Source organism: Lissotriton helveticus, chromosome 12 (genome assembly GCF_964261635.1).
Source record: "Lissotriton helveticus chromosome 12, aLisHel1.1, whole genome shotgun sequence".
Taxonomy (NCBI): domain Eukaryota; kingdom Metazoa; phylum Chordata; class Amphibia; order Caudata; family Salamandridae; genus Lissotriton; species Lissotriton helveticus.
In genome coordinates, this window is record NC_136073.1 from 581,947,885 (window position 1) to 581,960,211 (window position 12,327).

Sequence of the window (12,327 nt, forward strand, 5' to 3'; positions counted from 1 at the left end):
ATGCATGTTACTGCTTAACCCTTCCAGCAGAGTAGGGGCCACTAAATGCATGTGTTTTTTAAATAGCAATAATTATAATAAATATTAACACAGGAAATCCTAATTTGTGTCAATAATTTTGAGAGTTATTTATTATTTACTGGCATATTCATACAGGACCGGCCTAGGTTCAAGGGCACCGGGGCATTTTCCAGGAACATGAAAGGACAGTAATGATCACTTACGGATGGAGTTTGTACAAAGCAGATAGTATGCATGTGAAAAACATAAGTAGGTAATAAAAAGCTGTAACGGGCACTGTGGCATGCTAGGGGGATTAATTTGTGCGAAGTCCCATTGGAATGTGGATTCAGAAGAATGGGTATTTAGGACTTTGTGAAATGCTTACAAATTGGACTTCATATAAAGTGTCTTAGAAGTTAGTTCCAGAGTCTTGGGGCATAGCAGGCGAACTGTGGTCTCATCATTCACTTGTTTGGGGGGGTGGGAGGGCCGGTGCACAGATTAGTTTTTCTCAAGTGTTCCTCAAGCCTCTGAGGGTAGATAGTTTGCCATTGAAGTAGCTGGGAAGACCCAGCTGTAGTACTTTGCAGATAACACAGGCCAGTTTATAAGCCAGTTCTGGCTTTAAGGATGAGCCTGAGAAGATGCTGCAGATCTGGAGTTATGTGGTCAGTGTTCCTGTCCAAGTGATGATGGACGCTCCTCTATAGCAGATGATTTCAAGATGGGTAAAGGAGGAGTTTAGAAGGCCTGAAATAAGGACGTTTTCCCTGTCCATGTGTGGGAGTACTGCTGCTTGCGTATGTATGGGTTCAGTTGTTTAGGAAAGCCAATTGGTTGGAACCTCGCTGGCGTGAAACCAAGATGCTGTCACGTCTTATTACACTATATCACTGTGCCTATCCTGAACTCACTGTCTTGTAATCCAGAGCAAGCAAGAACATAGAGGACTTCACTTCCAGGGTTTCCAGAAGCAGGACTCTTTCACAAGCAGCGAGTACATGCCCACAGCTCAAATAAACAACCAGACATGATTTAAAGGAAGGCTGAGCAAATGCTTCATTTTCATCCCTCAGCAAGAACATTCTACAAATCAAGCTGAGAATCAGAAAATGGGTCAACTAGCCGAAATGTACACGAGTTAGATTTTCAAATAGTAAAATAACATTTATTTGTTAAATCAATTATTTTAGGTGAAATTGATTTTTTTTCAATATCGGATATGTTTTTGTAATAAATTGATATCAGTCTGAATTTGCGCTTCATTTTTTTTAAGCTAGCTTTTAGCTAAAAATAACTTTTTGCCAAATAAAAGGGACAGTGCTATACTCTGGAGACTGTTTCTTAAACAAACACCATTAGCACCCTTCTACCCCTTTTCTGGGGGAATGCCAACCCCAAACAAATTCGAGAATCCTAGAAAGATCAGTAGAGGAAGCATATTTTCTCTATGGATGGTTTAAAGCTTAGTCGACCTGAGCTTCCTAGAAGTGTGTGCTTAAAGGTAACCATCACTTTCCGAACCATGGATGTGGTGCAAGCAGACATCTTCCCACCCAGATCTTTTGATTGACTTCTCGGGTAGGCAGGCCCCACCACCCTGCAACTCCCATGTCTTGTAGAGCCCCCATAAGAGTTGCAGTACGTACCTGGGGTGGCTGAGTCCCAGAAAACGCATAGAGGCACCCGGCACCTCTGGAGGAAGGGAGACAGGAAAACATTTTGTAAACCAGGCAATATAGAAAAAGAGGCAATAAAAACACAAAGTAGGAGACAAGATGGCAGATTTAGGGGTTTAAGTAGAAACTTACAATTTAAAAGAGAATATACAACAGGAAGTTCCTGGTGGTCAGGAGAGACTGGATTGAGGCAGAGAGGGAGAAAAGAGGTAGAATCTGTGGCAATGAAAGATGGAGATAGCGGGGGTGTGGGAGGCAAATTAGTGTCTATGGCAAGGGAACGGAGAGACTGCTACACGAGAAGGCTAGAGAAAGGAGTGAAAGTGAGCAAAAGGAGAAAGTTAAAAGCTGTGATAAGGATAGGGAAAGCAATGAGAGTGTGTGCGAGGTAAGGATGAAGGACGTCAGTGGTCGGAATATGACTATACATTAAATGACAGAGGATGGGCTGAGATTATTAGAGGTAAACGGCAGCAGAGACAAGTAGAAAAAGAAAAAGAAATGTGAAACGAAAATCTGAGAGGAAATGGTAGCCATGGGGGCAAAGATTTTGCTAAGCACAAAGTGATTAATCTTGGACAATGCTTGGGAAGCTTCATCAGTGGCTGGGGTCAATGGAATCAGCCCATCACATACCCAGAATGTTTGCTCCTTAAAGCAAGAAATATGGTGTGGAACTAGGACCCACTGTGCCCCTTGGCAAGAGGTGATTTGAATCTTCAAAAGGGGGATCCATTAACTAACACTCAGCTAGCCTCCTATGTGCATTAGGATTAACTGTGAACACCCTAATGGGTGGGATATATTTACATTATGTTTTCAAGGTCTTGAAACCTCTTCTCCAATGGTTATAATCCAAACAATGTCTGTATTAAAATGGCACTGTCCTTATGAATAAGGCTTATGTGTAATTCTTGTCCTTGGTAGCATCAAGGGATATACAACTGTGCATGCAGTTTAACCGGCCACCTTGTGCTCTGTGTGACACAACAAACTGCAGGAGGGTTGAGGAAGAAACTGAGAGGCAAAGAGTTTGGCAAGAAAAGCTGAAGCTGGGGCTATTTTTGCAGAGGGGGGAGGGACTACTTTACCCACCTGAGACTGATGGTGCCGGAAGGTAATGTTGACTGGCTCCTCGAGGTTTTCCACGTGAGTGTTCTCCACGCTAACCCCGATAACCTGGTCATTGAGAAGGTCACTTTTGTTCTGATCCTAGGAGTAAGGAGAAGGGTGTTAAGTCTGGACACCGAAGAACATCCTTGGGCTCTGCTGCTTCAAATAGGACCGAGCTACACAGTGTATTTGTGGGTGCGATACAGTACTTTTATTTATGCTGTATGAAATGAGTGCTGACAGTGGTGGATGAAATGAAAGAAGAAGCTGACAGAGGCACAACACGGGCACTAATGCTTCTCGATTTATCCGCGATCTTTGACACGGTCGACCATGAACTTCTGGAGGCCGCAGGTATTCAAGGCACAGCACTTAAATGGTTTGTTTCCTTTTTGAAAGAACTCTCCCAATCAGTTCCCCAAAGGTCAAATTGACCTGTGGTGTACCTCAAGGATCGTCCCCTCCCCCATGTTTTCAACTGGTATATTTTTCCACTGGTACAGTCCTTGAGGAAAACAAATGTGTACTCCTTTAACTAACTCCTTACTCCCTTACCCGGCGAAAGTAATTGAAAGCCGTTAACAGTCAGCTCGCCTCCTTCATACAAGAAAACAACATCCTTGACTCCTCACAATCAGGCTACAGGAAGAATCACAGCACCAAAACCACCCTTCTTGTCGTGACAGACGACATCTGCTGCCTCATCGACAGAGGAGAGACTGTAGCCCTGATCCTCTTGGACCTCTCCACAGCCTTCAATACAGTCTCCCACCTCACACTAGCCCGCAGATACCACGACGCAGGAATCCTGGACAAGGCCCTCAACTGGATCCGCTCATTCCTCTCCGGCAGAACTCAGCAGGTCAGACTCCCACCCTTCCTCTTAGATCCCACACCGACCACCTACAGAGTCCCCCAAGGATCCTCCATCAGCCCCACTATGTTCAACATCTACATGGCCCGCTTGCACCCATCGTCAGGTCCCACGGACTCAACATCGTGTTGTAGGCAGACGACATCCAACTCAACCTCTCCCTATCCAACAAACCCAACATCACCAAACACAACTTTCAAGAAGGAATGGAAGCAGTCACCAATTAGATGAAGAACAGCTGCGTTTAACTAAACACAGACAAAACCGAAGTTCTCATCATGGGCCCACACCCCAACGCCTGGAACAACACCTGGTAGCCCCCCGCCCTCGGTAACCCATCCTCCCCCACTAACCATGCATGCAACCTCAGAATCATCTAGGACTCCGCCAAATCAACGCTGTCACCTCCTCCTGTTTCCACACCCTCCATCTCCTGAAAAAGACCTTCAACTGGAGTCCCCTCAAATTCAGGAAGACCATCGCCCACGCCCTCATCAGCAGCAGACTGGACTACGGCAATGCACTCTACGCATGGATAAACAAGAACCTCACCTGCAAACTCCATAACGACTCCGCTAGACTAGTCCTCACTCTTCTGTGCCACTGCCCATCACCCAACAGCTGCGGACACTACGTTGGCTCCTCGTCGAGAAGAGACTCACCTTCAAGCTTCTCACCCACACCCACAAAGCCCCCCACAACACTGGCCCGCCTACATGAACCACCGCCTCACATTCCACACACAACTTAAATATCCCTCTGCTCAGCCCAGCTCTCACTTGCGACAGTGCCGCAAATCAAGAATACCAGAACAGGAGGTTGTTCCTTCCCCTTCCTTGCGGCCAGGGCATGGAACACCCTGCCTCCCCACCTCCGACAGACACCAACACTCTCCAAGTTCTTGAAGAACCTCAAGACCTGGCTCTTCGATCAATCACTGAGTTAAACCAGGAGCTGCGAAACCCACCCCTCCCCCAGCACGTTGTGACCCTTGTGAGTGAGTACTTCCACTTAACAAACCACTGATTGATTGATTGACTATGCTGATGATATGCAACCTCTTTTCACAATCAATAATACTTGGCTCATTCCTGAATTTCCCCAAAAAATGCTGTTCATCCACAACTGGATGAACAGCAATCATTGGAAATTAAACCTTGACAAGACAGAGCTTGTTCTCGTTGGAGGGTTCCAAAATCCACAGAATTCCAACTTTTGGTCCACTGAACTGGACACACACCCTCATCCCACAACCTCACTGAAGAGCCTAGGAGTTCTTATCAATACTCTTTATATGAAGCCTCAAGTTGGGTCCATAGTTTCCTCCGGTTTCTTCCAGCTTCGGAAGATTAGAAAAATTGGAAGATTTTTCACCTTCGAAGCCCTTGCCAAGGTTAATCTCGCACTAGTCATCTCTCATATTGACTATGTGAAGTGGCTTTATTTTGGTCTCCCGGAATACCTGATAAAGAGACTACAGCTGGTGCAAAATCAGGCGGCCAGACTGATTTACAGACAGCCAAGAAATTGCCATATATTCCTCCCCTGATAAGGAAACTCCACTGGTTACCAGTGAAACAGTGCTTTGCCTTTAAGATCAGATGTATTATCTTTAAATCCTTGCATGGCACCTGCCCTGAGTTTATTACTTCATGCATCCATAGGTACACTCCTGATCACAATTTGAGGTCCTCGCATCTCAACCTTTCGGTCTTTCCTCCCTTCAAAAAGAAAAGGCAAGGAGGCTCTAGGTTTTCTGTTCTGGCCCCTCGATTCTGGAACTCACTCCCATCTAATTTTAGATCATCATCTTGTTATCCTAGATTTAGATGACTTTTGAAAACTTGATTATTCTCTTAGGCGTATGAATGAGTTTAAGAGCTTTAAGTTCCTTCCTGTATCCAACGCCAATATCAACATGCTGAAACGTACTTCTATCTGAAGGGGGAAAGTATTTGTCTGTTAGAGGAGTCTATAGAATAAGAACTCTTCTGAGGACTAATCTGGAAGAATATTTCCTTCTATCCTGAAAGATGCTGGAAGAATTTTAAGCCCTTTTTTGCTTTACGAATCTAGTGAACCCAGAGGAGTTGCAGCAATTTAGTGTTGCAAGGTTTGCTGGGATGAAAACCTCCCACATTACACTTCACCAAATTATGCTCCGATGATAAACTTATATCGGAGCACGATGAACTCTGAAAGTAAGGGTGCTTGGATGTTTAACATTTATCTAGAAACAATTTATTTGCCGTGAACCAATGTTACCACCTACATTACTTTGCTATTGACCTTATAACATCCTTTGTTGATAAAAATTGGTTCAAATCACTATCAAATAGTATCCAGAATGGGAGAAGGGATTTGAACGACAGAACAAATTTCAATTGAGCAACATCAACCTGTTATATTGAACGTTTAGAAACGGAACAAATGCAGGCAGTGCTATTGAGAAACAAGTTATTGTTAGGATTATAAACTTTAGTCATTTATATTATTCTTCTGGGTGAGAAAACGCACTGGAATCAAGTCTGAAGAGTCTCCTCGATATTTGAATGAGTTTTCATATGGTCACCATATAAATCTATTTGAGGAGACCACTTAGCCCGAGCGCTGCTATTGCATTTTGACTCTTTGTGGAATAATATGCACCCGACCAAATAAAGACATTTTTCCTTTTTTCTGAAAATTTAGCACAAGACAAAATCCAACTGGAGAATATCCGCTTTGATAGATTTTGCCATGTGATAGTCGTCAGCTGAGCCATAGAAAGTTCTCTAGAAACTCTTAACGTCCTTAATCCAGTGCAAATAATACTACATCAAGAATTTTCTAAAGTGGACTTCTGAAGACGACTTGTAACAAAGGTAGAAGATCCACCTATTGATTTATCTTAATATTGAAGACTCTGAGTTGAATGCACCGATGCATTATTAGAACTATCAGATCGCTAAAGAAGCCTATGGCTCCATAACTTTAAAGGACAGAGGTATGGTGAGTAAAATGGTACTTTCTATGAAAGAAACTTTAAATCATGTCTACGATGGGCTGGAATAGAACTTCAATAATTCTATCAGGCAGAGTCTTCATCTCCTATCTAGGAGCTGGTCTTCATACTAGACAAAATCTTCTCTTGAACAATCAAGGAAATCATAGGGCAAAAAAACCTGAATTATGGACACTGGGAAGATTCTGACTCTAACCTAAATACAATATTGCTTCCATTTGCAAGTAAAGAATGTGCTAGTAAGAGGCACCATGACCTCTGGCAATATTTCCTACACAGCCAGGAGGTTGATGGTAGGACTTATTTTTATATTGTGTAGACTGGCAAGGTAAAGGACTTCAGTGTGTGACAAAGCGCCTTCATCACAGAGGGAATGTCCTGTCTATTTGGCAACTTGAGGTGAGACTCAACCATATATAAAGGGGGCTTGGGCACCATATTTATCTTCGACACATTGACACAATCCGATCCAGATTAAGTTCTCAGTTTCTAACTCCTTTAATGTTTTTCCAAACCACAGGACTGGTGGCTAATCACATCGAAATCTGAAAGACTAGTGAATTTAAAGGAAATAATCAGAATTTGAGCACCAAAATACAAAATCGTGGCATTTAAAGATTTCTGCTATAGCAAAAATATGTATTTAGGGTGACCACTATCATGCTGATCCGTGTGATCCAATGATAGTTCTCTGCGGAGTAAGGCTGATTTCTCTCATAGCTGTCTGGGAGTTACAAGTCTCAGATGCAATGGGTGAGAACCTTATTCCTTTTGGCTTCTTCAGATAATACAATTTTGCTGTGTTATTTGGGTGAAATTGGACTGCCTTATGTTGCACAAAGGAGAGACAATAATCGAAGGCAGATCTTTCAGTGCTGATCTCAAACACACTTATGTGCGGCATACCTTGCCTGTATGTCTAGCAACCCCTCTCAAACAAAAAGTCTCTGCATGAGTGCTCGATCCACAGAGTAATGATAACACCACTATTTTTACCTCTAGTGAAAGGAGCTGTAGAGCCTTTCCCAAATATATTCTCCATCAGGTTGCACCAATGAAAAGATGCTGTGGTGTGGGGAAAATAAAGAGAACAGATGATGGATGGAATGTTGTGTGTTTTTTGCTTTGCCACAATAAGTGGGAAGGGTATGCCTAGACGTGGGTCCCATGTTCACTGCACCACTTGATTCAAGCTAGCCTGGCTGATGAGAGGTGATATCCCAAAACTGGTGTAAGGATGCTTGTTTTCTGGTCCAGAGAGGACCTGGCCTGGCAGTTTGGGCTGGACTGTTCCCATGAAAAGCAGGGTCAAGATGGATTTGCATATGGGTGGGTCCAAACTGGGGTGGCGTGGTGAGCAAAAGAACGATGGATTAAACCCAGATCTGTGACTGGGGCTGAGTATTTTATTTATTCTGCATTCCGTCAGTCATTTGTGCGTTTTTTGTGGTGTGGGGAAAGAGCATCAGTTAGGCAAAATTAGGCCTTCTGTCGATACCTAATTTTAGGTCTCGCATAGGCAGCGCATGCGCTGCCTCTACGAGGCATCAAGTAGTCAGTATTAGTGGTGAAACTCCACCTATTGCGTGTATATTTGTTTTTTAGCTTGCCATTGGTTAAATCTGGCATTGCTCTTTTTATGTAGCTCATTCATTGGCTGTTGGTCCGAAACGTCACTTCTGTTATGCTTCCGTTTTGCAGGAAGCAGCACCGACCAACTACAGTTTAGTTCTGCTGCTTGGCGTTATCTACTCATTTAGGGACTACTTCCTTGTTTATTTTCCACCGCCGTTCACCACTAGCTGCAGAGTTTGGAAGTGTTAAGGATCAGAGGGGGGTCGTGCCCTAATTAGCCCTGGGTAGGACACAAAACTGTGGGAAGAAATAATTGGGAACCCAGTCGCTTTTTGATTCTGCCACTTTTTTAAAATTTTGGGCAGATTTTTACACACCACCGTATTTAGTCCGCGGGTGTTATAGTTATTTTTTTATAATATACAAGTTGCGTCACTTGTGTGGATTATTGTGATTGTCTGGGGACTTGCCTTGTCATACACAAGTGGTTATTTGCTATGTACACAATTTACATTAAACACCATAAACAAACAATTATGTTAGACATATACAAAACATTTGTATTATACAATTCTCACAAATTACTTTTACGTGAAGAAAATTACGAACTATACCCTACTAACTGGTTTCAACACTAGACCTTTGTCATATAGCTTTTGTGTGTTTGTGGTCTAGTAACGCAAAGGCAAAATTTACAACAGTTATTTTTTGATCATAACTTGCAGCATAGTGCCAAAAATCCTTTGCGTTAATTAAAGTTAGTTTTTTTGGGTGAACCAAGGAAAGCCGACGCGTTTCCAAGCCTGTGTGTATGATCGTCAGGCTCTTCTTCAGGGCGTTGGTTAGTTGGGTACCTTTCTGAGAAAGGCAGGTTGAGTCTGTCTGTTAAGGAGCGCTTCTGGGTGGCAGGTCGTCCTATTTTCTCTGTAAGTGCGGACCGTGATTGAGATTCTGGTTTTCTTTATTCTTTGGTCCCACTTTGTTTGGGCGGTGGCGGCAGGGTTTCGAATTTCAGCCCGCCAGCTGACCGCTGCTCCGGCACTGTTAGCGGCGTTTTTTTTTGCTCTGCTACAGTTTTGTTGCTTAAGCTGGGGAGTTGATTATGGTTTCCACAGTCTTCGACTGTGGTGGTGTGTAAAAATCTGCTCAAAATTAAAAAAAAGTGGCAGAATCAAAAAGCGACTGGGTTCCCAATTATTTCTTCCCAGAGTTTGGAAGTGTTGGCTTTTTAGTTTCCTGTTCCTGGACCCCTCCCGTTGGCCGTGTTCTCCATCCTCCCGCCCACTTTCCCGTTGTCCGTGTCCACCTTCCCTTTGTTCGCGCCCCCCTCCCGCTGTCCGTTGTCTTGCAGCTTGTGGCGGTCATGGAAGCGTGCGCTTGTTATAATTTTAGATTATTGTCAGCAAGCTGCTCAGGGGTGAGGTTCATTCACTGTTTTTATTTTTAAATCTACTATGTTGGCAATTCAAAGTAGAGAATCTAATGTGCATCTCTTCTGTTCACCCATTCCGGTCAAGAGGACGCCGAAGTAGGTTTTAAAGCAGAGTAGCGCCACAATACAAGCACCGAGTAGGAGCTCTGTTTGCCCTGGACACATAGAAGCATGTAAATCCTGTGATTTACGATATTTTACAGCTGAACCAATAATTATTCGTGATAAACACACCTTAGCGAGTGTGTAAAAAATGTGTTACACACGTGGTCATTAATTTTCACCACTCACATTTTCACTATTCACCACATTGATAAGGTCCTGAAGAAAGCTCAGAAATCATTTTTTTCTAGAGCTGAAACATGTCGACCTGACCTAAGGATAATTCAGACACTTAAAGATAGTCCTAGAGAATTATCCATCTTATTTTTAACCATACCCTGGGCCACTAAAAATAAAGTTTGGTACAGTGAGTCCCCCAGAGGTATTTTTAAACATCACCACTCTCACCACTTCATCACACCCAAAAAACTAGCTCCACAGTAATCAGGTGTCGCAGCACAGTCGGGTCGCATTCGGCTGCCCGACTGGGAATCCAATGATGAAGCATGACACCGACTAGGTTGGTGTGTGAGGGTTCTTTTAAACAATTTTTTGTTGTGTCAGACACTTCATGACATACTAGTCACTCTAGGGTGGCCCGTCTCTGTTGATTATTAAAATCATGTTATCCATCCTCCCGCCCACTTTCCTGTTGTTCGTGTCCCCGTTCCCTTTGTTCCCGCCCCCCTCCCGCTGTCCGTTGTCTTGCAGCTTGTGGCGGCCATGGAGGCGCGTGCTTGTTATAATTTTAGATTATTGTCAGCAAGCTGCTCAGGGGTGAGTTTCATTCACTGTTTTTATTTTTAAAGCTACTATGTTGGCAATTCAAAGTAGAGAATCTAATGTGCATCTCTTCTGCTTAGTTGCGGGGCTTATCCTTCCCAGCCGGGTCAGGGGTATTCGCAATAAGCCAACCACAGTATGGCCAGCAGAGCTACGGCCGTTACGGACAGTCTGCTGACACGCAGTCAAGCTACGGACAACAACCGAGTGGGTACGGATCATCTTATGGGCAAGCACAAACGCAGCAGACACAACAAACCTGTAAGTATGTAAAGTCTTTATTTTGGTTTTGAATTGGGTGATTTTAAAGTGTCCGTGTTAACCCAATGGGCAGGTTCAAAATGCACCTCCTCCCCCTTTCCTAGTGTCGCTTTTTTCTGACTATTGAAACGGGCACATAATTGATTTAGGGGGTGGGGGGTGGATATATTTGTTTTAAATGTGGTAATTGGTGACAAAGCAAATCACCCATGTATGGAGTAATTTCACTTCGGAGTCTCAATTTTGGGTTGATTATAACATCCCGGGAGGCGCCAGTCCTCCATGACAGAGGTCCATGGCCGTTCCCCCCTTACTCCTCCTCCTCCTGCTGCTCTAACTTTCCCCACCCCGCCCCTCCTCCTCCTCATTCGTGTCTCTTGATGTCTACTCTCGGCCCTCCCATCAGGACCCCATTTCTCTCTCTGACCCGCTCTGTCTTATACTAACCCCCCTCGCCATCCTTCCTTCGATGCCCTGTGGTTTTGTGGGCTTTTTCTACGGTTTTCGAGTACTCTCCCAACCTTCCTGTGAGCCCACGCTCTCCCCCCAAAACCTCCGTTTTCCATTGTGAATCATTTCACTTTTATTTTTTATGCCACTGTTTATTTACAAGCCTTATTGGCCTCGCAGGGGTTTGGTAATATTTCATTTGATAACTTTATTTCGGTCCTTGACCATAAAAGTGCAGATAAAATACATAGAAGCACAATAATAAAATCCATAAATACAAGGAGTTAAAAAGTTATTAAACAGCAAGTTATCAAAAAGAGCAAATGGGAATTACCCCGGTTAGATCCTTGTCAGAAAGGTGATCCTTCTGCACCACATACCATATAGGAAGCGGGAAACCGAGAAAACAATAGGAGGGGAGGTATCATATGTTAAAACTCTACAAGCCTGTGCACATTGTCTGAGTCCCAAGTTTCTGCACAGTGGAGACAGCCAGCATTTCCGTATTTTGCTATACGCTGGGCAGAAAAACAGGACATGCACAATATCTTCTGTGCTATTATTGCAAGCTGGGCAGGTTCCCTCATTTGAATTAGTCCATTTAGAAGTCAGCACCCTAATGGGCAAGCACCCATGTCTCAGTTGTGTATATAGTTTTCTCGCAAGAGGAGGCTGCACTAGATCTAGGAATTCCTCCTTCTTGGGTGCAATTTTCACCTGCAAAAATTCAGTTGATAGCCTACCCAAGGTTGTCGAGCAGTGTAACATGTTAAGGCTATAGTTCCTCAAAATGGCCAACAGCTCTGACCTCTGTAACCTTGGGCAGCTCTCCCCGGGGGACTCCCACAATTCAGGCAAGCCAATTTGGTAGAAGAGAACCTTGATGTGGGATAACCAGGGTATATTTTTGTTCATGACCTGCCCCCAGACTGCGGAGAATTCCGCCCTGTAGTCAACAAGCTCCGGTACAGTCCAGAGCCTTCTCCAATAGAGCAGGGGTCATGCGGCTATCCGATCTTTAATGGACTCAAGGCCCATATCTAGCCGCAAT

The 12,327-nt window shown here is 43.9% G+C and overlaps 1 protein-coding gene across 4 annotated transcripts in view; it reads right to left on the reverse strand.

Moving 5' to 3' along the window:
• Positions 1–12,327, reverse strand: part of ADGRG1 (adhesion G protein-coupled receptor G1) — a 431,161-nt gene that overhangs the window by 16,374 nt on the left and 402,460 nt on the right. For all 4 annotated transcript variants that reach the window (XM_078670641.1, XM_078670642.1, XM_078670643.1 and 1 more), the window contains 2 exons: positions 2,778–2,894; positions 1,653–1,698 (listed from right to left, as the gene is read on the reverse strand). In XM_078670641.1, coding sequence (XP_078526767.1) covers positions 1,653–1,698; positions 2,778–2,894 — 163 coding nt within the window. The remainder of the gene's footprint in view (positions 1–1,652; positions 1,699–2,777; positions 2,895–12,327) is intronic.